At 39.8% G+C, this 27025-nt stretch overlaps 1 protein-coding gene across 1 annotated transcript in view; it reads right to left on the bottom strand.

The window, feature by feature from the left end:
- The window catches only part of tmtc1 (transmembrane O-mannosyltransferase targeting cadherins 1), a 183185-nt gene that overhangs the window by 13147 nt on the left and 143013 nt on the right, over nt 1–27025 (bottom strand). Inside the window, exons 11-14 of the mRNA XM_040144424.1 lie at nt 19904–20047; nt 13121–13229; nt 12413–12515; nt 3086–3221 (exon numbers count right to left, since the gene is read on the bottom strand). Coding sequence (XP_040000358.1) covers nt 3086–3221; nt 12413–12515; nt 13121–13229; nt 19904–20047 — 492 coding nt within the window. The remainder of the gene's footprint in view (nt 1–3085; nt 3222–12412; nt 12516–13120; nt 13230–19903; nt 20048–27025) is intronic.

Here is a 27025-nt window from a genome sequence, read left to right as displayed (position 1 = left end):
CCTGCTGAAACCTTGTGATCCACACAGTGTTAACTCCCTTGCACTACAGATGTAAAATCCCAGAGGGCAAAAGCTTCCTTTAGATAAAACAGAATACACTGAGTTCCTCTTTAGCACTGCAGACAACTCTGCAAACAAAATCAGTGTCCTCTGTCGTTGAATATAAGTCCAACATAAGAAATCTCTGGTTTAAAATTTGATAAACTAATCAACTCAGTTGTAAGCACTGGCTTCCTCCATCTTTGATCACTTGCAAAATTAAATCATTCCTGTCTGTTAAAGATTTGAGGTCTATAGTTTACACATTTCCTCTCGCCTCGACTGCTGCAAATCTCTCTATGTAGGAATCAGTCAGTCAAGCCTATATCATCTGAAGCTGGTTCAAAATGCAGCAGTGAGACTCCTCACTGGTACCAAGAAGAGAGACCACATCTCCCCTGTATTGGCCTCTCTTCAGTGGTTACCACTGAAGTATAGAATTGATTTTAATATTCTTGTTTTTAAAGCACTGCATGGACTGGCACCAGGTTACAGCTCATTCCTTAGTCCACCTCCAGGTCCCTCAGAATTACTGACATATCACTACTCTCCATTGTCACTAAAAATCTAATCTTCCCCCTTCATTGATATCTTTAAAACCCTAAAGACCCATCTCTTTTCTTGAGCCTCTTAATTGTCATCATGAAGACATGCCCAACCACACTCGCTTTTATTTGCTTGTATTTTATTTGTTGTTTGTGCAATGCAGTTTATGTTATGATTATATACAGATGTTCTATGCTTTTATTAATTTACTTATATCCTCTTATTTATGTCTGTGTTTATATTTGATCATTCCTGTGTTTTTGTTTGATTGTTCAATCAAATAATCCCATCATTTTATCTCTCTGTAAAGCACTTTGGTTTGTTGTTTTTAAATGTGCTCTAAATAATTGACTTGAATTGAATTGACACTGCTTCTATTTGTTTTTTTTAAATATATATTTATTAATATATATTATTATATAATAATGTTAAAAAAGTCTGGTAGGCTTTGTATATATAGTATAATGAGCCAGAGGCAGTCCTGTTTTACAACTTGACAGCAGGCTGAAAATCTGTGTTTTTTGCTGTCTTTTCTGGTATAAAGTTTCATGCCTGTTTCACCTCTCACCACATCCAACATCACTGATGCTTTGTTACTGTGGTTGGGTGTGGACAAATGTGCTCTGTTGCACATGTAACCACACCTAATAGTGACATCACGGTGACATGGAGTTCACCTGTAAGTCACTGCAGTAAGATGAGAAGGTAAACCACTGGTAAGTAAGATGAGAAGGTAAACCACTGGTAAGTAAGATGAGAAGGTAAACCACTGGTTTCAGCTAAACCAATTTAGCTGTAGAACAAAAATGATAACAGTTGTGGGTTCACCTCATGTCCACCACCATTGCCATTGGTTGGTGTATCCTTGGTAAAATGGAAGGAGGGTGGACAATTACAGGCATTTGGACCATTATTGGCTGAATGTGAACTTGAATTGGAACAATACTTGAGCTGTGAATGATGATGTTTAAAAAGTCAATGAGACCACAAGGACAGACAAGAAGGAAGATTGACAAAGACCTAGAGTTGTTTAATTAATTGATATTAAAATATTAAAAATAGGATTTTAAACCACTTGAACCCTATTTTTCCCTTTAAATTTCCCCTTAAAAGAATGCTCCAACATTTTGGATAATTTAAATCCTTGCTTTGTTGCTAGCAATTAGATGTCAATAATATTTCAATACCAATTTTATCTCTGTGCGTGCAATGGACAATAAGGTTCAAAACCAATGGAAACTGAATTTGAAAATCAGTATTAAAGATTTAATTATTCGATACTGTATTCTGATTTTCTTATAAGACTTTGTTCATTGCCTATGACTTATTTACAACATAGCCGAGATGTGATTCACTAATGTAATGAATTTTTTTCCTTCTGTTGATTCTTTATCCTTCAAATTTAAATATTATAAATTAGTCATTTTTTGTTATTTGGTCAAGATTTAATAGAAACTGAAAATATCTAAATGAGAAGAATAATAATACAATAAATCAGAAACAATATTAACAAACAGTAACGTTTTTCCTTGTCTTTCAGGGAGGTCAGAGGTAACGGTTAGCTACACAGAAGCAGCCTGGCAGGAGATTCAAATCTTTGCTCCAGGCCAGATGCAGCTCTGCGAGCTTTAATTGGTGGCTTGCATGGCAGGAAATACTTACATAATGCAGCCAATACGCATAATCCTTAAAATATTAAAAACAGCTACACTGCTTATACACAAGATGGTAGTATAGGTTACAAATATGAGATCTACCCTAACTCCCTGTGGTGGTGCCATTATTAGCCCGCTGGAGCACCACAATGACTGAAGTGTTGTTCGATGGGTAAAGAAGTAGAAGGCTGGTGTAGGATACTCTGGGGTGATAAAAAAATAAATAAATAAAACTACATATATACAGTACAGTGCATTATTAGCACAGAATCTTTTCAAGTATATTTTGGTTTTGTATTCAATTCCTAAATATTGATGCTGGATTTGAGGGAAGGAAACTTTTGCCAATCTGGCAACACTGCTCCCTTGTGCATAAATGTTATTAGTTCAGGTATTGCAGGGTCTCAGGCTTGCTAACATGTAGTGGCCAAACAATAAAAATGGTTCGATTTCTCTTCTACAAGGGTTTCTGTCAGTCGGGAAAATGAAGAGTCAGAACAGCAGCTGAAAATCAAAATAAAGACTGCATGTGATTTAAAAAAAAAAAGAAAGGTACAAGCTATACAGAGCAGAATAGTAGAAGAAAAATGGATAGATGCTTTTTAATTTGTCCTCCATGGATCCAGCCCTTTGTGTTTAATAACAAACAAACCTCCACCATTTTCAAGTAAGATAGAGAGAAATTTCCAAATCAAGCATCCAAAATTGTATAGTTTTTGGAATTTCATCGTAAAAGTAACTCTCTTTCTGTCCTGCAAGTGTGGCTCCCATGGAAAACATAATGAAGAAGAGTAGAAGATTGACTTCTTAAAACATGCTACTGCTAAAATATACTTCTTACTCACCTCTTGTACCAAGACTCTGCCTCTTTGTTCTCATTGGATGATCGGAGCAGGCGGCCCAGGTTCACCATGGCAACATAGTGTGCTGGTTTGAGTCGTACTGCTTGCTGGTAGTGAGCTGCTGCCAGCTCCCCCTCTCCTGGAGGAGGGGAGATGGCACAGAGAGAAGAAAGGAAAAAGGAGGATGGAGTAAAGAAATAAAGGAATGAAGAACAGTGGAAGACAAATAAGGCAGGAATTAAGAAGGAATGAGGAAGGAAATAAGAAATAATATATGGGGGTGAAAAAGCCCAAGGATGAATGGAACGGACACAGGAAAACAAATGAGCCAAATGGAAGGAAAGTGGAAGAAACACCTATTCAAATTATGAGACCATGTACCTACTACTGATAGTGAGAATTATGTTACTTCTTGTTCCTTTAGAATTAGTTTAGGTAAAGTGATGGGGTCATGCCAACAAAGCCAATGAAACTGAGTATGGTATTGACGAAGTCTACTCTAATTTAATCAAAACCCATTCATCGTTGCAGAGGTGGTTGACTGACCCTAATATAGCACCTTTCTAATTATTTACAGGGGTGCACGGGTGTGTTTTAGTCCAGTAACTACAAATTTTGTTGACTTTATGTTGCTGTTGACCTTTTTCAGAAACATACCATATGTTTTTAGATTGATTTGCCACCCCTCTAGAGGTCATTGGTTAGGCCCGAAAATATCAGTATGTGGGACTGCTTTGTGTTTGCATTTGAATGCTTTCATTTACTTTCTTGGGTTGAGTATGTTTAGGGCTTTTCAGCTGATTTCTGTACAGCCTTAAAGTCTACTTGCAGAGACTTGGAACTTGCATGTAATAAATAATCCATCATTAACATTTGGTCAACCTCATTTTTGTCAAATGTGTATATGTATCCGTGGTGAAAAGTAACTGAATACATTAACTAAAGTACTTTTGAGGTACTTATACTTTATACTTCCAATCAACAACATTTCAGAAGGAAATATAGTACTTTCTACTCCACTACATTTATTGAACAGCTTTAGTTACTGGTTACTTTTACATGAAGATTTTTACACAATGGATAATATAACGAGCTTTTAAAGTACAACAAATTGTTAAAGATTGATCCATTGGTTTCTAACCTTTTTGGCTTGTGACATCTTACAAAAAGCAGTGTATACTCAGGGTCACATTTCAGATGTCTTTCAGTTGTTAGAAGGTCCACCAAATAGTGATTTTGCCAAGTTTCTCACATTGTTTTATTCCAATAAATGTTTAAATGATCCAATGTCTCACCAAAAATCAAAGATTAGAGAAAAAGTCCAAAAACGGAAAACAGATTTGTGTATGCCAATTGTGTTATTTCTTCTTTCCTCTCCCATCATCTCGCAAACCTCACATTTATCTGGTGTCCCCATATATAAGTAGTTCAAACTAGCTCCACCTCTAGCAGCTACAACAGTAACATGCTGCTGACACACTGATGCTTCAGTATTAATTATCTAATAATGTCATATATAATAATATATTGGTCAGAGGGTTCAAACCAGTACTTTTACTTTAATACCTTAACTACATTTTGCTGCTAGTACTTATGTACTTTTACTTAAGTAGGATTTTTTTATGCAGGGCCTGTAAAATTAGTATTTTTACATTGCTATACAGGTACTTTTGCTTAAGTAAAGGATTTGAATACTTCTTCAGCCTGATATGTATGTATATATGTTTGTACATTCACTGAGCACTTTATTAGGAACACCTGTAAACCTGCTTATTCATTCAGTTATCCAACCAGCCAATCGTGGCAGCAGTGTAATGCATAAAATCCTGCAGATACAGATCAGGAACAAGTTTATGTTCACATCAGAATGGGGAAAAAGTGTGATCTCAGTGACTTTGACCGTGATTGTTGGTGCCAGAGGGGCTTGTTTGAGTATTTCTGACACTGCTCATCTCCTGGGATTTTCACGCACAATAGTCTCAAGAGTTCACTCAGAATAGTTCCAAAAACAAAAAACATCCAGTGTGTGGCAGTTCTGTGGAAAGAAACACCTTGTTTATGAGAGAGGTCTGAGGACAATGGCTAGACTGGTTGGAGCTGACAGAAAGGCTATGGTAACTCAGATAACCACGCTTTACAACCGTGGTACGCAGAAAAGCCTCTCAGAATACACAACATGTCCAACCTTGAGGCAGATGAACTGAAACAGCAGAAGACCATGTCGGGTTCCAGTTCAGTCAGCCAAGAATAGAAATCTAAATCCGGATTTCTGGAGGGTAGGGTCAGAATTTGGCGTCAACAGCATGAATCCATGGACCCAACCTGCCTTGTGTCAACATTCAAAGCTGGTGGTGGTTGTGTAATAGTGTGGGGAATGTTTTCTTGGCACAATTTGGGCCCCTTAATACCAATCAATCATGGCTTGAATGCTACAGCCTGTCTGAATATTGTTGCTGACCATGTGCATCCCTTTAGGGCCACAATTTACCAGTTTCTATTGGGTAGTTCCAGCATGGCAATGCACCATGTCGCAAAGCAAAAGATGTCTCAAACTGGTTTCATGTACATGAAAATCAGTTCAGTGTACTTCAGTGGCCTCCCCAGTCATCAGATCTGAATCCAGTAGAACACTTTTGGGATGTGGTAGAACGGTAGATTGGCAGTATGAATGTGAAGCTGACAAATCTGCATGAATGATGTGATGTAATCACGTCAACATGGATCAGAATCTAAAAGGAATGTTTCCAACATTTTGTGGAATCCATGTCACGAAGACCTGAGACTGTGTTAAGACCAAAGGGAGGTCCTACCCAGTATTAGTATGGTGTTCCTGATAAAGTTCTCGGTCAGTGTATGCCTACATAGTGATATATAGTAATGAATCTTAACAAAGAACTCAGACAGTGATTTTTCATACTCACTGTATTTTTTTTTAAACATTTTTTCCCTTTCCTGTTTCCAACTCAATCATCAATTTCCTGACTGAGGGTTTTCACACTTCTTACTTTAACCAATCAGATTTTGCCAGACCTGTGAGAGCCACACTTTTGTTCTTGATAAACTTTAAATTCTGTTTCCTTCTTTGCCGCCGTCAGCTGCTACTTCATTATCTAATTGACACTACCCACCTCCAACCCCTCATCTCCAGTTGTCAACAGAGCCACCTGTTAAATGAGTTCATCCAATTCTCATCAGGAACTTTGTTCCTGGTCAAATCGATCCAGATCTTCAAATAAGTGGTCTAATCCACTAATGTTTTTCACCACCACCGGAGTCTAGACTCCATTGGAAGGAATACTGCTTCATGGTTTCATGGTGAGACCACCTTGTCCTCATGGGGTGTAACTGCCAAAGACCCTCACATCTCCACAGCTTTTCCTATTTCTAAATCCCTAAATGATTTAATTTTTAAAGAATTCTTTATGCCTGTTTGTTTGTCTCTCTTCTTTGTTTAAATTTTAATGCTATTAATACCAGTCAGAACCTAGCCTGACAAAAACCCAACCTAAAATACTTTTATATTTTTTCATGTCTGTGACACAGTCAGATATAGCATAGACACTGAAACTAGAGTGAAAGGTGTCAGTTTATGTAATGTTTCTGGTATGATGTCAATATGACTATCAACAGAACTTTTCCCTGCCTGTTTTTGCTGAGAACTGTGTGTCTCTAATCTTAAACATAGGCAACATGGCGAAACTCTAGATGATGCGCTGTAGCAGTGAGGCTTGACCCACTCCTCAGACACGCGTCTCACGCAGATGCAGAAAACCAAGAAGTTCCATGAATAGATACAGCTCTGGAAAAAATTAAGAGACCACTAAAAAATTATCAGTTTCTCTGATTTTACTATTTATAGGTATGTGTTTCAGTAAAATGAACATTTTTGTTTTATTCTATAAAATACTGACAACATTTCAATACTGACAGAGCATTTATTTGCAGAAAATGACAAATTGTCAAAATAACAAAAAAGATGTAGTGTTTTCAGACCTCAAATAATGCAAAGAAAACAAGTTCATATTCATTTTTAAACAACACAATACTAATGTTTTAACTAAGGAAGAGTTCAGAAATCAATATTTGGTGGACTAACCCTCATTTTCAATCACAGCTTTCATGCGTCTTGGCATGCTCTCCACCAGTCTTTCACATTGCTGTTGGGTGAATTTATGCCACTCTTGGCACAAAAATTTAAGCAGCTCAGCTTTGTTTGGTGGCTTGTGACCATCCATCTTCCTCTTGATCCCATTCCAGAGGTTTTCAATGGGGTTCAGGTCTGGAGATTGGGCTGGCCATGACATGGTCTTGATCTGGGGGTCCTTCATCCACACCTTGATTGACCTAGCTGTGTGGCATGGATTCCTCAGAGTAGGGGGAACATTGTCAGAGCAGAAGGAAGCAAGTTTTCTTCCAGGATAACCTTTTAAATGGCTTGATTCATGCGTCTTTCACAAAGACGCATCTGCCCAATTCCAGCCTTGCTGAATCATCACCGATCCTCCACCAAATTTCACAGTGGGTGTGAGACACTGTGGTTTGTAGGCCTTTCCGGGTCTCCATCTAACCATTAGACGACCAGGTGTTCGGCAAAGCTGAAAACTGGACTCACCAGAGAAGATGACCTTACACTAGTCCTCTATGGTCCAATCCTTTTGTCTTTTGCAAACCTGAGCCTGGCTCTTCTTTGCTTCTCATTGATGAAGGGCTTTTTTCTAGCTTTACACGACTTTTTCGCTGCCCCTTGGAGCCTGTTTCGAACTGTTCTCGCCATGCACTTACCCCAGCTGCCATTTGCCATTCTTTTTGTAGTTCACTTGATGTCATCCCACGGTTGCTGAGTGACATTTGAATGAGCTGACGGTCATCCCGGTCAGTGGAGAGTCGTTTTCGCCCTCTGCCGGTCTGTAGCTTTGTTGTCCCCAATGTCTGCTGCTTGACCTTGCTCTTATGAACCGCTGTCTTAGAAATTTTAAGGGATGGAAGCAACCTGACGCTCACTGTATCCCTCTGCCAGTAACACCAGAATGGAACCCTCCTTTTCCTCATTCAAAACTTTTCTTTTGGCATGGTCAACAGTTATTTTTGATTCCAGTTACTTTTGAGGGACTACTAGCACTGTTTTGTGCCATCCAGCTGGTCCTATTGCAAGAGGCTAGTGATGACCACAACAGTGGTTTTTATACTTTTCCTCATTAAATAAGATTTGGTTCAGGTGATCACCTAATCAGTAGAAGCATTAAGTACAATGAGGTGTGCTTGTGTTGGAATTCAAAATGCACTGGAATGGAACAGCTGTCATAAATGTAGAGATGCTGATTTCAGAAAATTTTGCAGTGGTCTCTTAATTTTTTTCCAGAGCTGTAGAAGTAAGATAGATGTAATGGCATTAAGTAACCCAACCTAAACTGAATTTTGAGACGTGAGTGAAATACTTTCATAGACCTATCTCACTATCTTGACATGAAGATTGCTAACATTAACTTTAGTTATTTTTGAGTCCGTGAAATGTTTATTGTGCATTAAGTTAATAATGATATAAACCTGAATATCGATAATTTGTTGTTATGGCAATGTTTAAGTTTTGTCTCAGATAAGGTTAACCGATGATAAACCGATTCATGCTATTGATAGCCATCATTTGTAGTTTATTAAATGCCCAGTGCAGTATCTGGATGTGAACCTCAGTGTTGCTATGCTAGCTAATATAGATCTTATTTCCCCACGATCCACCAAACAGTGCACCTGAATAAAGCTAATGTAGTCAGTGTGTGTACCATGAGAAGTTGGAATGTTTTTTCTTTTTTTTTTTGCTGAAAGATTTTAAAATGGTGTGTGTTTGTGTTTATTTAACCTGCAAAGATGCATCATATAATACAGAAGCGAGGTCCAGATGTCCTCTCTCTATTGAAAAATGTACAGTGTGCTCCAACAAGTACCACTGTGCCTTCTCTAAAATGGTATAAAACCATTTACATGAGGTACAAAATCATGTTTCAAATCATTTTGCATTGCAGGTCAACAGGAAGGCATGTGTGAATTATTTCAAGTTTCTTTATTCAGTTCAATTATACTGTGTGTGTGTGTGTGTGTGTGTGTGTGTGTGTGTGTGTGTGTGTGTGTGTGTGTGTGTGTGTGTGTGTGTGTCACTAACTGTGTTTTCTGTTAATCCTGCCAATGCTTTATCTGAAAATGTAGCCTTCTGCTCCACTCTCTAGCCCTGTCTGCTGCTGGCCAAACCAGTCTCATCGTTGTCTTGCCACACAAGCTCTGACAGCTGTTTCTGTAGTTTTGTCTGCTGCTCACAACATCGGCTCCTCACCGTACCAGTCCTGACAGCAGCATTCCATTTAATAGACTGCTTTCTATCTCTCTGTCCCAGCTTAAGGGGGTCTGTTTTATTCCTGGTTGTTTATCTAGAGGTATGGCCTATCTGCTCCTTTCGGCTTTAGCAGCACAACACAAGATGTCTTGCCACTTCTCTAATGTTTGCTCCTTTGCGCCATCAATTCGCTATGGTGCAGAAATGGGTGGCTTGCCATAGCGCAGGGGAAAATACTTGTGCACTGGCTCACATACACATGTGGGTTTGGAGAAGTAATTGGTAGGAGGTGTGTAAATTGTGAATGGACCCCATCATAGCAGGGCAGATCACCACAGTATGTTAGGAAGCTTTGCCTTTTGAAATTTTAGAGCCAGCTGACGCAAAGCATTGCAATCACATGCTATGCTGCTGGAAAGCAAGCTTAGAAGACAACACATAAAACTGGGTGTTTTGAAAAAAGGAGAGTATGAATTTTTTCAGCTGCCCATTCCCAAAACTTGGGTGACCTTTCAATAGGCACATACACTCAGTGGCATGTTTATTAGATACAACTATATAGTTTATTGCAATCCAGTTCAACAGCTCTGTCAAAACCTTTGCTTTCAGCAATTTTATAATGTTCAGTTTTTGGTGACATTGTCAGAAATGTATTAAGTTAATGTACGTTTATTACTGATGTCATAGTTAAGATTGGTGTTAATGTATTGGACTACATTATATTGAAAGTTGCTTCTAATTTTTTGTCCGTCCTATTTACTTACATCAGGGAGGAGAAAATTAGACACACTTCCGATTATAGTGCAGTCCCTTACAACACCGTCACTAACTACGTCCTCAATGCTAAAACATATGGCTGAATTAAAACCTTGTTATGACCATATCCATGGCCACACCAGCAGACAAACACTTGGCGATGTCATTTCCATTCACCTTCTCTTTCACTTTCATTTTACATTTTTACTAACTAATGTTAATGTTAAGTTACGGGAAACTTTCACCTAGTTAAACAACCAACATGTTGTTGCATTTAGGTTGATTAGCATTTTTTACATGCATGTTTAGGGGCTTCATATGCTTCCGCATGGACTCAGTTTCCCATAACCCACTGCTGATCAACTTCTTGTGTGAACTCTGCCCACGGACTCAGAATTTACATGCAGTGGTACTTTAACCCAATTACTCATGATATAATCTAATCAATAAAAACTGCAGTCACACTAATTTCCCTCTCTATCTGCAGTGCCACAATCCAATCCAATTAAAATCTCTCATTTACTGAAGTATGAGGACCCTTAATTCAGTACTTTATAGAAGCCCCTTTGGCAGCAATTACAGATTCGAGTCTTCTTGAATAAATGTCTACAAGCTTTGCACACCTGGATTTGGCCAGTATATCTCATTCTTTCTGGCAGATCCACTCAAGTTCTGTCAGACTGCATGGGAAGCGTTCGGGAAATTTCCATCTTCAGGTCTCTCCACTTATTATCCATTTAAAATTAAATCTAAAAAAACAAAAAAGTTTGCAAATAGTGAAGGGGTCTGATTACTTTCTAAAGCCAATGTGTTTTAATAAGTGGGCATGATTGTTGTTCTTGCTTTAATATAATCCGAAGCCATCCTCTGCCAACAAAGTACTCCAATTACCTTCATTACATTGTTATTACATTGGTGTTTTCACTCTGGTTGTAATATAATTAGAACTAAATTTAAAAGTACTAAAATTTAAAGTAAAGTAAAATACATTTTAAAGTAATAAACTAATAATTTTCCTTGATTTTCCAATTATTTTGATAACTTTATCAATTAAAATTCCACAATTTGTGGCTAATCATTTATGAAACATATTTCACAAGACTTATTTTTATGAGACTGATTTGAATACCATGATAGCACCTACACATGATTTCTAGATAAAATGCACACATGTAGTTAATTCTGTATAGTCAACATTGCAGTTGTGTTACCTTAAATTGCAATGAGATAATTTTCTTTCCTCTGAGTTACTGTGCTGTTGGCCTCCACCATGTAAAAGTTTGACTGATTCAAAGAGCAGTGTTAAATGGCTACACCTGGGCCCTGGACTAAAGCAAACTCCTGCCAGAGCAAGGGGGGTTTGGAGAGAGCACCTGTTGTTTGATTATTTTGCACTTAACTTTGCTAATGTAATTTTGAGTTATTTTATTTATATTTTGCAGAGTTCATATTGAGTTTGTTTGTCTATACAGTGTTTATACCTAGTTATTTAGCTATTGTGTTTTGTCCACCCCTCCTGATTGTTGAATGATTTGGCTAGCCAGTATATATGTTCCCCTCGTGTCATTTAATCAGGTCAGTCTTTGCCTCTTTCAGTTAAGTCACTCAGTTATGTAGCTATTCAGTGTATAGAAAGTTGAGTTCAGCTCTGTTTTGGTGACCTTTTCAAGGGCCCAATTTAGTTAATGTTGGTTTGCCTTTTCTCATTTTTTGGGTAAATAAAAACCCATCTTTTTTGAAATCCAAAAACAGTGCCCTGCGTCTTGCTGCTTTTTCCATAACACACTTTTTTGACAGTGCGACAGTGTCAAAAAAAGAAACAAACAAACAAAAAAAAAATTACCATTATTGGCTTCTTAAAAGTAAACTTTATGGCTTTATTGGATTGCATTAGACTGTATGGGAGTACCTAATAAAGTGGCCATTGAGCGTAAAAATACAAACAAACAGTTTTTTAAAATGTAATTTTCACATGACTTTGACAGGATAGAATTCTGCAGCAAGTTTTGCAGCCTTCTGGCTGAAGGTTGGTTTGTATAATGCACATGAAGAAATTAAAATCAATGACTGCCTGGAAGGTAGAAAATCACTCTAAAAACTCAAAGTACTCTTGGGAAAATAGCCATAAAATGAAGTACAGTCAATTTATACCTAATGTGGTAAATCAGTAAAAACCAGCAAAAACCATATATAATGGGAGCCTGTGTTTACCTTTCATCCGAGGGGCCAGAGAGCTGCTAGGTTCAACTCACCTGTGTCTACCAGAAACACTCCATAGTTATTATGCAGGTCAGAGCTGTCTGGACAGTTCTCTATGCCTTTCAGGTACACTTCGTTGGCTTCAGGAAAGCGTTTCTGTGGGAGAATGCAGATTAAATTAATACACGATTAAAAACAGGAAATGACCAGACCAAGGTTACAGGAAGTTGCAGTGTGTACAACTGAGCAGGTTTCTCTAATGGTGTTTTACAACTGATTGCACAGAGATGAACTATCTACAGCTAAAGCTAATTTAATTCAGCAATTATGAAGTAGCGACAACTTATAACACTCCTCCAGGCATTTAGGTCAAATACCATATTTCCTCAGTGACTGGGGCCTTTATTTACCTCAACTGCAGAAGGTAACAGGCCTTTATTTGAAGCAGGCTTGTATTAGAGGCAGGTCTTTATTTCTAATTCCCTCTGTTTGATAAGTATCATTGGTCATATTTTAGTAAGAAGCCTCGTTTCGATCCGCTCCTTTTTGCCATCTTAAAGTTATTGCTGTTAATATAAACCCAACACTTCCTGTAATGTTTCTCAAATTAAAGGCCCTCTAGCATTTCAGTGGACTGAAACCCTTCATTTCTTAGCAGGGCTTTTGTTGTGCAACAACAGCTGGACGGAATAAATGATGACCAGGCAAAGTGGATCAGAATGAAGAACAGAGTGTTGAAAATAGTTTTCTGGATGCTTCACCTGTTCAGCATAGAGTGATGCCAGACTGGAGTAAGCATCAGCAAAATGTGGACCGAAGCGTATGGAGTCCTTCAGCAGAGCCTCAGCCTCTTTCTCATTCCCCTGGGACCTGGAACACAGCATCACCATCATCATCCCCATCATTGTTACTATCATCGTCATTATCATTATCATCATCATCACCGTCATCATCACCATCCTCATTATATCATAATCACAATTTTTTATCATCATCATCATCATCATCATCAATATAATCTTCCTCATAATCATTATCATCAACAACAGCAGTATCATATGCTCACAATCATCATCATCATCATCATCATCATCAATATCAGCATCATCATTACCCTCACCATCATCATAAGAAGCAATATTATCATACTCTTATCATCATCATCACCACCACGTCACCATTATAATCAGTAGTGTTACGGTCAGAAGTGGTCATTTGTCATTTCTGATTGGTTGCCAATCTTCAAGAGGGTGGGTCTTACGTATTTTGTGCTGGTCTGAGTGGAGATGCAGGAGGAGAGTAGAGTTACGGACACATGAGAGCGTCGTACTGCAGATGAATGCAAAGAGCAACATTTTGTGATGGACAATAAATAATAGCCCTTAGCCCTGAAGCCTTTTGGTTTAGCTGCATCTGTCTGGATCTATTTATAAACGGAGGAAAGCTTGCTGAGATCACTGGCTTTTTTCCTTGTCTTGTCTACTGGCAACCAAGGTATTCAATGTATGTTGTGGCCTGTTAGTAGCTGGTATACCCAAAAGGCTTGGTTGTAATTAAATCCACTAGACTTAACAATGAATAGTTTTACCAGTACTACATGTGCTATGACAGTAGCAGCAATATTTATCATCATCATCATCATCATCATCATCCTCCTCCTCCTCCTCCTCCTCAGTAGCAGCAAAATTATAATTCTCTCATTTGTATCACCAGTAGCAGCATTATTATCATACTTTCAATCATAGCCAAAGATTACATGCTTGTAGCTTTTCATGTCATTGTCATGCAATTGTACACATAATTTATTCATGGACTTTGTCGATGGCTCAGTTGAGCTGTTTGTTCTTGCAGCTCCGGTGATAACACAGATATGGTAATGGAGCTGAGCCATAATAATGGACTTCGTTTCAGCTTCAATTATTTATGTAATTTTCTATTAGAGCCCGCAGAGCTCAGGGCCCTTCACTCTGTTTGAATGCAAAACAAACAAGAAAACCTCCACAACTTTATACAGAGCTACTCAGATTATAGTGGTGGTGTCTGGATAATTGACGACTTTCATTTAGTGGATGTGGTGAGTCATTATTTTTCAGGCCCTACAGTCTTTCGCTCCAGTATGACTAATGCCACCACATCTTTAGTTGACCATTCATTTCCATCTGAGTACTGAGGCTACGTTTCAACATATTCTTCAATTCTGTTTGCGTCCACATTGACACACTGTGACTCCAAGGTTCTGCATCAGCAGTGCAATAAATCATGGACATTAAAGTTTAATAATGCTTTGCTCACTGAAAACTAAGCGAGTGGCAATCTCCAGTTTAAATCTCACACCTGAAAAGAATCCACAACAGAAATATACTTGGCAGAGCGTTAATTTCCAAACCCAGGATTAATATTTCTAGGGAGACACTGACATTTACAGGTTTTCCTCTTTGATCCACTTAGTTCCTTGTAACCGAAACCTGAGCCTGGATGTCTGTCTGGCCGACTCCAAGTTATATTCAGTCTGGTCTGGTCTGGAAGGGTCCAAGGCAGATCTGAGCGGACTTGCTCTCAGTTCTGATCACGTGGTGCATCATCATCAAAGAAGAAAACCTTTTTTTTTGGAGGCAGATGAAAAGTTTGAACACAGGAAAACTGACCATTGGAATGGCATCACGGTGCTATCGGTGTTGGTGTTGCCTTTTTATTTGGGTGTTCAGGTTGACCACATTTTGGATCAGATTGAATTATCCTCATGTCTCTTCGGTTCGAGACTGAAACCCACTGGGTCCCTTTTGGAATCATTCCTAATAATCACACTGAGAGTTAATTTAAGCCCGTTTTGGACAGGATTACAGGAGGAGGTGGGCAATGAAATATCCACTGTGCTCCTTGGTAAGTTAACTCATTATTCAAGGTGGAATTTTAACGGGACATTACAGGATGTGGTGTGTAATAGACATGGAAATTCGGCGAGTCAAAACCAAAAGAGAAACTCCCCAGGGGGCGCTGAACACTTGAAGCAGAGGCAAAGATACTACATGAGGTAAACTTGATGAAACTCAGATGTCCATCACAAATAAAAATCCGTAAATCTGCTTAAAAAAGACGCTTCAGAACTTGCCTGAGAATCATCATTTTTTATGTTTTCTTCAGTATCAAAGTAATGCAGTGACAGGTGTCTGTACATCATTGGGTACACTGCAAACAGGAACTGTTAATAACTAATGCAGCATACTTTAAATATAAAGTAGGCCAAAAAAAACAGAGCCTGGCCTACATTGCTGTTAGCATGTTTCTAATTTGCAAAAACACTTTTGAAAATTTCACACTGAGCTAATTTAAAAAAGAAAAGAAAAAATTCAGATGGACAAGCAGCTCTTCCTGCGGAAAAACTCCACAGGAGATCCACTTTAAAGTACAAGAAAGTTGCTCTGGGCGGTATTCAAATTAAAGGAGAACCAGTGACGTCCTGGAAAAATAGTAGGTAATAACAGCTGTAATTATTCTTGAGGTAGAGGTTGAGAAATGACCCGCATAATCACAAAAATCACTGACCAGCACAGACAATGATAAAATTACCCCATGGAGTCATGTGGGATGAAGTCCGGAATGGTGCCCTAGCGAAGAGCTCCGCAGAGCTGAGCACTATACACCCCTCTGGAAACAACACAGTACATGTATAAATAGCCAATTTGTAAGTCTATTTTGAGTAAAAACTTAAAACCTTGCCAAGTGAAGAGACAAGACAGTCAACGAGAGGGAAAAAGAAGGATGAGAAAGAGAGCATGCCATGGAGCTTGCTAGCATCAAGACCATGTTGCAGGGAATCGCAGCATGGTCTATAGGTGGAATGAATAGGCGCACTGATTCTCTTCAGACCACGGTTAAGCAGCTCTGTAGCAGAAATACTGAGGCCGAAAGTCACAGGTCCACGCTGGAAGATGGATGCAACACAAGGGAGGAAATGGTAACTCAACTCGGGAAAACTGTGGCACAACTTCAGGAAAGGGTGCCATATCTGGAGGATGCGGGATGCCGTGACAATGTACATATGGTTGGTGTTTTGGAAAACTCAGAAAAAGGAGACATGAACATGTTTGTGCGTAAATTCTTGAAGGTCGGATTAGGCTCAGACATTGACAGAGGTTCTGAGATCCAGCAAGCGCACCGATCATGATATAAGACAAATTCAGAAGCAAGCTATGACTGGCACATTCTGGTTAAATCCCTCTGATTCAGTTTGAGGAAAATGGTGCTGAGAGCTGCTCGAGAGAAGTGAAGTGTCGAGTGGCAAGGCTAGCACATATACTTTAGACAGGACTTATCTATAGAAATGGTACAGAAGTGCAAAAAAATGAAGTCAAACACCAACTATAAACAACAAAGGATGTCTCATCTGCCATGTTGTACCCTGACACACTGAAAATCTCAGCTGATAAAAAGAGCCATCTCTCCATGACCCCCGCGGTGGCGCAGGCTTTCATGGCCACACTGCATTGACAGTTAGTACAGAGGGATGTTAGAAGATAATTCGTATCCCTAGGGACCTGGATTTTCAAACTATCAGAGTAAAGCCATTGCTGAGAAGTGAGTAATTAGAAACATTTATCTAGTATCAGAAAAGACAATATTTCTCATACAATTTTTGGAATTTAAGACTTTATTGGTTCTAACATTGCTATATGTTTTTTTTTCTAAATAGCTCCAGGGCGGTGTGATATTATTTCAGTTATTCCCAAGTATGCTGATACGTGTGCAGTAACAATTACCATAGCTTGGAGCATGCTGGGGTAAAGACTATTTAATAACATGAGGTTTTGCAGTTCTGCAATTTCATGTTTCATTCCATTTTGTATATATTTTTTTATAATTTTCAAAACTGGGACAATAATAAGGATGTTTACTTCATTTTTGTGATAGACAGTACTGCACTACTGGTTTATAATAATAGTACTAAGGATTGAGTACCTCAGTTTGATCAGTGCAGTATTACATAACTGTGAATATCTGTGATTATTAAGATAACTTCAGGAGCTGCACTGGCTAATTTCATTTTCATATATTGATTGTAGGCTAATGCTGAGGTTGACATATAAGGACATCACAGTGCATTTAAATACAGTAAATTACATGATTTACCCAAGGACTAGGGTAGTAAGTACAAATCAGATGGGCGGTGGGAGGATGTTCAGCGGCCATGAACTTTTAGTGTCACAGACCGTTTATGGTTGGTTGTTGTTTCTAAAGTTTAGAGGGACAGCAGACCAGAACCAGTTTGCTGGTTTGCTTCGTCAGGCTTTAGAAACCTTGTCCTGTTCTGTGTAGATTGTCTTTCTTTTGTTTAAAGTTGTTGAGCACATTCTTGTTTGTTTGGCTATACAGCAGCACCACAGGTCTCTCACAGGGGTTGTCATCCTGATATGCAAAAATGTAATCACCAATGTTTATGATCATAAAACATATTTGAAGGGAAGATTTGTAGCTCTTGATATAGACACAACGGGGAAATGGTGTTCATTGTTAACTATATATGCCCCCAATACAAACTATGAATTTTTTTTATGACTTAAACAAAACTATACAGAAAAAGAGATGGAGATTTAATACATAACAGCGGCAAAATTAGCAATCATGTGATTTTCTAAGACAACAAATATTAGAATATTGGGAAATCAGTGAAGGGACAGTAAATAATCCAGGAGTGGCCTGGGATGCACTTAAGGCATATCGAAGGGGTAGATCAATACAGCATTCCTCTTATTAAACCCCCCCCCCCCAAAAAAACAGGCATATCATCAACTCTACAGATTGGAATTTGAAATAAAGGACCTTGAAAATAAATTTGCTGACGGTGGGGACCAGGTTCTTAATCTAAGCAGGGTGAAGTTTGAGTTACATACCATTATGCAGAGAAGATAACAGTTTTCATTCTTTAGATGTAGGTAGAAATACTATGAACCGGGAATGAGCAGGAAGGTTATTGGCTCAGAGGGTGAAAAAACAACATGCCCAAACTTTGATCCCGGCGATACAGAAGGAAGGAGGGGAGATTTTAACAGATATTATAGAAATCAACAACTCTTTCAAATCATTCTACCGGAAATTATGTACATCACAGGGTACTTGGGATAGTGATGAATTCTGCGATTCTTGTCTATGACTGGATTGCCAGTATTATCTAAGCCAGCTAGGGATACACTAGGGGGACACATCAAGTTAGAGGAGATCCAACAAGTAATTAAAGATATTGATGCTGAGAAATCTCTGGGAGGAATGGATTCCCAACAATTTATATGGGATTCTCAGATGCATGCAATTCACTGTATTTCAAGATGCATTCCAGAGGGGAAGCCTACCGGAGAGTATGCAGGATGTGATAATTATATGAATTCATAAGAAGTGTAAAGACCCACAATTGTGTGGCAATTACAGACCAGTGTCCTTGGTCAATGTTGATGGAAAAATCTTGGCTAAAGTCCTGGCAACAAGATTAGAGAGGTAGCTGCCTACACTGATTCATCCAGATCAGGTGAGATTCCTTAAGGTCTGGACATCAGCGTATAATCTATGTAGGGAACAAGGGTAAGGTAGGGTAGGGTAGGGATTTTAAAGAAGTAAGAGGGAGGGAATGGAGGGGACCTAGATGGAGGGGAGATGGTAGAAAGGTTGGGAGGTCCGGAGGTGTGAATTGTGGGTGGGAGAAGGGAAGGGGGGTGGGAAGATGCATGGGTTGGAGGCATAAACCTTTTAGATTGTTGGTAGTAATTGTGTTATATGATTTTACTGTATATTGGTGGATGTTGATATAATATATTTTACTTCAATACATGTAAATAACTGTTGTATGGAATTTACGTTTATTATGTTCAATAAAAGTGAATTTTCCTAAAACCATGAGACACCTCATATGTAAGCTAGACAGACATTTCTCCTGCTCAAATGTATTGTTTGTACTTAGGTCTCAAGACCCTTCTGGTGCCGGCAGAAACATAGAAACCTCCCAGCAGAGTGTGCTTTGTGAGAAAACAAAAAAAAAATGTTTGTGCTTCACCTCCACTGCTACAACTCTGTCCTAGGGGAAACACTGTGTACTGATTTTATAACACGAAGGCATTGAAGGGCAATCAGTGAACTTACTCTCTTTTCCTACCTTCTTTTGGTTAGAAACAGAGGTATTGGAGAGATAATTGAGTTATCAAAGATGTTTTATCTGTTGTTGTGGTCAAACTTGGGAGCCGAGGGAAAAAAAAGGATAATGATTGAGCAACAATTGTTGCTAAAAGTTGCTGCTGGAACATTAAGCCGATCTCCAGCTGTGAGGGCCATTGCTAGTTTTTGGAAAGTTAAGAAAATAAGACTTCCTCTCCACAGGAAACTGTTCAAAAGTTGCTAACACAACATTATTAAAGTCCTCAGCTTTGTTGAGTGACTTTAGTTTCTGTCATATTTCCCATAGTGCTCGTCAGACTTTTGTTGAGTGTGTTCAAAAGTGGATGCTGTCACCATTTGTTCTCAAAAAGTCTTTCAATGTGTGTGTGAGAGTGTGTGTGTCTTACTTGAGGAGGTTTCCCAGGTTGAAGAGAGCTCGGTTATGCTGAGGGTTGGTGTCCAGTGCTTTCCTGTAGTAGCGCTCAGCCTCCTCTGGGCTGCGTGTCAGAGTGCCGAGATTGTTCATGGCGCTGGCATGACGGGGATATAACCTGAGAAGGGAGAGAGAAGAAGAGAGAATAGTGGGAATAATGAAGAGAAAAAATAAGGAGAGAGGAGAGGAGACAGGAAGGGGAGGAGAGGAAAGGGGAGCAGAGGAGAGGACATGAGACAGAAGGGGAGGAGAAGGGACAGAGTGGAGGAGAGGAGAGGAGTTTAGCTCATATCTTTTTCAGTCGAAAGTACCTGTAGTATTCCAGTCATAGTATTCGATTTTAAATGCACTGCAGTTAAAAAACATCTTTGCACTTATTACAGACACCTAGACCCTGAAACCACCTTCTTAAAATCTCAAACAGTGATGAAAGCTGAGGAAACTGAACTAATAAATGTACCAGGGTCTTAAACTGAGAACCGAAAATACATTCCTCCCCCAGCTCCAGATCCAGGTGCGCTCTCAATCTGTTTGTAGCTATTGCCCCATGTATAGCCCTCCATTGGAGGTCTGCAGATGGGGCCTTTACATACAGGGTCAAGGAATCCTGCAAATACTGAACACCCCCCTGAATGGAGATAAAAATATAAACATCAACTGCACGAGCAGAAACAGTAGTGGACGATCAAGATTAGAGGACCCAGGCAGTGAGAGACCACTGAGCCTACCTCTCAGCATGCACAGCAAGGGCTAAACAGTTAAGCTATACAGTTGACCTGAGACAGGATAACCCTGTCTTATCCCTCGCTGCACAAGGATTGGTCAACTCAGCTCTGCCCCCATATTCACCATACAATGAGCACCTACTGCAGTACTGCTCACTGAGAGGAGACAGGAAGAGATCCTGTTCTGAAACACTCCAACAAAACACCATGTAAATCAGGTCCAATGATATTCCAGAAATGCTTATAAAATTCAGTAGAGAGCCCATCATTCCCTGGTGCCCGTCCTAATGTCTTCTGGTTAACAGCAACTGTCAACTCCTCCAGATTCAGCTCAAAGTCCAGAGCAACTTCCTCTTCTGGGCTTAGCTGAGGAAGTCCTTCCAGGAGCCCCCTGCAGCACTACATCCTGCATTTTTGGGCCCCAAAGAGGTAAGCCTAGAATTCTGTTGCATGGGTCCTCATCTCACCCTGACTCTGCGTCCTCTAAACTTAAGGCAGGATATCTGCTTCCCCTGTGCCACCGATCTCTCCAGATAGAAAAATAAAGAGCTTGGAGCCTCTATATCCTTTAGCTGGAGGAAACAAAACCCCAAAAGAGCTCTGTTTACTTTCTCCTGCAGGAAGGAGCTCAACTCTAACCTCTCTTCCTGCAGAAGGTGACCCGTAGTGGGATCCAGGTCTCTATGTAACCCCTCTTCAATGTTCCAAATGTTGGCTTCAAGTACCTGAACTGCTGCCTTGATCCTAGCAGTGGAATTCAGAGTGTACTGCTGAGAAAAAAAACACAAATTTGTGCCTTACCAATCTCCTACCACAGTTTCACTGAACTAAAATCGGCTTTCTACATTTTCCATGGGTGGCCTCTGAGATGCCATCCTCTGAGATGGCATCTCAGAGGATGCCTGAATACAATCTGACAAAACCACTGATCACTTGGTCAACACTCAAAAGTATTAGGAAAGCTTACCTGATCATGCTCATGGGACAGATAAATAGTACAGGGGAAAATCCGAAAAACAGAGATAATCAATCAAATCAAAACTCTTCACCACTTGCATGTCCACCACCCTTACTCACGCTCACACAACAAAAAGGTAATGAGAGGAGAGGAGGAGAGGAGAGGAGACCTTTGACCTTTAACCAACACTTTATTGGTCCAATTTTTCATTCACAATAAACAAACAGAAGGAATTAACACATACATACCACCCCTGTACGTATTTAACCCCCAACAACAACAAACAAACAAATAAATAACAGGTTTTGTTATTGTTTTCAGAAATTGAGAATAAGTGATTCATTAGCTATACTATACAAGACATCTCCAACTCCCCAAATAGAAATAAATTATTCCAAGTCTAAAACCATTTTATAATATAAACACTCTATTCTAAGACGTGTAGCCACTAGACCTCTGAACATAAGTTAAAAAGTGTTCCATTCATTTTATTCCTTCTGGTAAACCAGATGCTCATCGTGGCGCAACAGACAGGCCTGCGATGTGCTGCACATTATCTGGAACCACACATAAAAAGATTCTTTTCAAAAACATGCCTTAAACCACAAAGCCACTGCTGCAGCAAAGAGAAAAGCTAAGCCAGTCTGGAACAGCTGAGCCAAAGATGTTGTAAAGTTTCCTCAGCCTGGCAAAACACACGACTTCCTGCTCTATGCCCTAAATGTGCCACATGCCTGTTTGTAGCCACAGCCCTATGCACCACCTGCCACTGGAGATCCACACTTTGTTTCTCCAAGGGAGTTTTGTACAAAGACCTCCAGCTGCCTCTAGGAGATGACCCTGGCATCACCACACCAAACCAGCTTAACTCCTGGACACCGGCTACTGATGCTCTAACTTTTAGAGTTAAGGCATACAGGCTCCTCTTTGATACTTTGGAGGAGTCTGGTAGTTCTGGTGTGCAAAAAGATAGCAGAGCCCCGTTTTCTTCCTCCTGCTCCTCCACTGCAGCAAAGATGAACAATGATGGAAACTCAGGCAATATCAATGGTTGATCCTCTGCGGACTCTGTCCCCAACGCCTCCCTAAAAAGACCAGGAGCACCACCCCCAACAGTCTTTCTAGAAAACATAGTGACTTTATCCCAGTGTCATGACTCAGCTTTGCAGTAATTTTCCACTGCCCTGCTGACCTCGGTCCTGCCAGCTTCGTCAGCCAAGCTGTTATGAGGATTCTGTGCACACGGAGCTTAGAATCCTGCTCTGTATGAGTGGGTTATGAAATAAAGGCTCCTCCATAACATTACCACACAGCTGAGAACAGTTATCCAGGCATGCAGGACCGACTGGTAAAAACAGGAAGTCTCTCTACAAAACCGCACAGATGCTGTTTCAGTCCAGAGTTGCTGACTGTGGTAGAGAAGATGCTGCGCAGTCAGAAGATGAAAGACTGCAGAGGTCCATCAGTCCCTGGCCCTCCTCTGACACAGGTAAAAACAGCACAGCAAATCTAGACCAGTGAAATCCTCCCCAGAAGAAATTCACCAGTCTCTTCCGTATTTCCATGATGAGTGTGTCTGGAGTTTGTAAAACAGTAAACCGCTGCCATAGCATAGAGGCAGCCATTTTGTTAACAACCAAAGTCCACCTCCTGTAGGACAACTGGGGCTGGACCCACATCCACCAGGCACTGACTTTTCCAACTAGACCCACCCAGTTTTTTATTCTGAAAGTCATGATTCCCCAGAAAAAAAGAGGAGAACCTTCATCCTCGCTCTGCTCCACTGCAGCCCAGCTGGTAAAGTTGGCTGCTCTTTATTGCTCCACTCTCCCAGTATAAGCCCATCACATTTTGACCAGTTGACCATCGCAGAAGAAGATTATTCATATAATGCTAATTTCTGTTCAAGAATTTGGAAACCTGACTGCGCTTCACCCAGCTAAGGCCTTCCCGCCAGTGTGTCAACCATACAGTCAGAGTCAGCTGTCAGCACTAAACAGGCTGCTGTAGAAGTCAATGGCTATCTTCCTCATCTCTGATGGATCAGTTGTTACACTCCCATGTTAGCTGGAGAATTATCATATGGTTGTGTTCTCTAGCTCCTCTTTGCAACTTAAAGAAAAACCAAGTTGGGGTATCAGGGTCTTTTTTACAGATGAAATTCAGGTTCTAATTAAAGTTCCCTTTACTTTTTCATGTAAAGAGCTACTTAAGACTGACAGAAGGCCTTATCATAGGTCAGTGGTACATTAAAATGCTAATAGGGACAAAGTCGAGGGTTTACCAGTAAGGAAATACTATATTCAATGTCACTTAATGGTGATCTGAAAAAACAAAAAAAGTGATATTTAACCTTTTATTGTAGGTTTGATTAACATTAATCCTATCTAATCTATCTGCCCTCACACTGCCCTCAGTGACTTTCACCCAAGTGTATTGTCTGACTGCTGGATGAAGTTTCCTCCAATGCATCTGTAAGGTCAGTTTCTGCAACCACATTGGATAAAAGGGAGTCCGATGGTAGATGAGGCTCTCCTGCATTTCTATCAGCTAAAGGATGTGTAGTATAGTTCCAATCTCCTTCTACCATTATTACTGAACTATTATTTAACTGTTTCAGTTTATCATTCAGTTTTTGAAATGTGATTAGCCCCAGAGTTATACATGTATGATTGATTGTTGCTAGCACTACTTCAATCCTGCCATGCTCTACTGCACAAGCTAAAACATTTGTTAAAAGAAGGTGCTGTGAAAACTAAATCGCTACACCTGCACTAAGGTTAGTATCCTGACCTAGAAACAATTGTCCTCTCCAAGCCATTCTACTTCTTTGTCTACTGAGCTATGTGTCTCCTGTAAGAAAAGCCCATCTATGTTCTTAGTTATGCTCAGCTCAACTATCACTCCTCGTTTATCTCTACATCCTCCATTGACGTTTAAAGTGCCTACTCTCAAAACCTCCAAGTAGAATGGAGGGATAAAGAAGAGAGGACAGGGAAAGCCCACCAAGAAAAGAAGACCAACCTTAGTGCTCCACCCATTTTTTAATTTTTTATGCATTTAGGGGAACTTTCCCCACTTTTCTTTCCTGAGTTTAGTCAGTATCTTTTTAAGATGAAATCTTTTCTGTTTACTCAGCTGTTCATATCCAAATAGTTTTCTTATCTTTAGAACAGAATTAATGAACCTGTCTACATCAGGAAAGAAATTATTTATTTCCAAAGACTGCTTGCCATAAATTTCATCAAGGATATAAATGATCTCCTGTAGTGAATATGGCAGCTCATTTTCCTGTGACACAATATCAGAAAACTGTAACAGGGAGTCATCCTCCAACTTTTCCTCGTCTTACTTTTCAACATTTGCAATGTTTAATACACCTGCTGCTACACTTTCAGCCTCAGCTGTCTGAGTGTCACCCACTCCTCCTTCTGTCTGTCCACTGCTTTCATTTTCTTTCACAGCCTGGCCCTCAGAATGATCAGTGCTCCTCACGTTCACCTCACTGTTGTCAGTTCTTTCATTATTCAGTCTATCAGGGTGCAGGGCACCAGTTGCAGTCTCCCGTTTCATTCTGCGCTACCTCTGGGCGGCTGCCAACAGCGCACCTGCCACCTGCTGCTCACCCCTGGCCTGCTGCTCACCTGGAGCCTGTTGCTCACCTATACTGCTGTCCACAGCCTAATGCCCACCTGCAGCCTGCTGATTACCTGTATTGCTGCCCTCAGTCTGCTGCTCGCTTACAGGCTGCTGCTCACCTGTACTGCTGCCTACAGGCTGCTCTTTATGCACGCAAGATGTGTGTTTGTGGCCGACATCGCCACACTCAAAACATTTCATGCTGCCAAAGCAAGCATAAACAGCTTGGAATATTTTCATATTTAACTTTGACTTTAACTTTTCATATTTAATTTTGTCATGTCTTTCCTCGCTCTGAAAAAAGTCATGACAGCGAGCCATTGTAAGCCATTGACTGTAAGAGCCATATCTCTTACAGTCAATAAAACCTGTTCCATAGTGTACCGTGGTGGTGAGGCAAACATTCACCAGGGAAGGACACCATAACTCGGCGAAACAATACAATTACTAAACAACTTTGCTTACTGAATCCAAAGATTACTGAATTAAACTCTGCCTAAACTGGGCAAAGACTAAAGGAGTTTTAAAATCCTAACCAATTTTGAGATAAGGCTGCACCACGCACATTAGGAGAAACTTCACAGATGATCTTCTCTCTAATATTAAACATGCACACACTACAACGTTTGAAAAATAATGGCGCTTCACACACTACAGGATATTATTTAGATTATAGTGCCAGAGGGACCAATCAGGGAGCAGTGCATCACCTCACGTGATCTCATGGGGAAGCAGATGTAAACAAAATGAAGACTGTGGTGCACCAAGTTGCTGTAACATTAGTAATACTTTGCAGTGAGAAAAAAAATCAAAAGCAGAAAGCTAAAATGATTCTGGATGGGAAAATGGTTGGGGAGATGCGTTCGACATGAGTTGTCTGTTCTACAGCGAGATGTTGAGGTGAGATTTTAAATGTCAGTTTTAGTATGCTAGCTTATGTTAGCCACAAGGACTAAAATGTTTACCATTCCTTGGCAACACCATCAGCTGCTGCAGGACTGACGTAATCGTAATTATCTCGATTTTAACTCCCAAATATCAGACATGTTTGATAATAATCGAGGCAGCCCCGATGAGTTTGTGAGCAGTTCAGGAGGTTTAAGGCAGGATCTCTAAACCCCATCGAGTTACCGACCACGGTCCCAAACAAGATTTCTCCTTCGATTATCGGCAGGGCTGAATCAGGGTTAAATCGGCCCAAAACTCCTTTAGTCTGAGCCAGGCTTTACCTTTTCGTGAGGCACAGGATGAAATATGAAAATCCAAAAAGACACAGTCCAAACATTCCAATGACACTCAGCAGGTCCACACACTCCATAGCCGCTCACATACTCACACACCAAAACTCCCAGACTGCTGTGAGAGGAGAGGAGAGGAGAGGAGAGGAGAGGAATGGTAACACGGGAATATGGGAACATTTAATTGAACACAACTTTCAAAAAGTTTGACCCTTTTTGTAAATAACATTAAAAAAATTAGTTTTTAAAACCATCTACTACATTTAAATGTGTTATTCAAAAAGAGAATATATATTTTAGGCTCATACATTAAAGTAGTTGCTGCCAGTTTAAACACCATTTCTTTAAAGAAATATGTGTAACAAACTTCAAACACTCAAATTTGTGCAATGTCCAAATGTAATCTAATGAATGCATTTGACCTCAGCAGCCCTGTTCCCTCCCAGATAATTTCATTAATGGTCCTCAGATTTTTAAAATTGTTTTAAATATAGCAATATTTCTTATTTTTCTTGGCATATAAGATACTAAACTTT

Source organism: Xiphias gladius, chromosome 2 (genome assembly GCF_016859285.1).
Source record: "Xiphias gladius isolate SHS-SW01 ecotype Sanya breed wild chromosome 2, ASM1685928v1, whole genome shotgun sequence".
NCBI lineage: Eukaryota > Metazoa > Chordata > Actinopteri > Istiophoriformes > Xiphiidae > Xiphias > Xiphias gladius.
The sequence above is the reverse complement of the archived record's forward strand: the minus strand, read 5'-3'. Positions and strand labels throughout refer to the sequence as shown.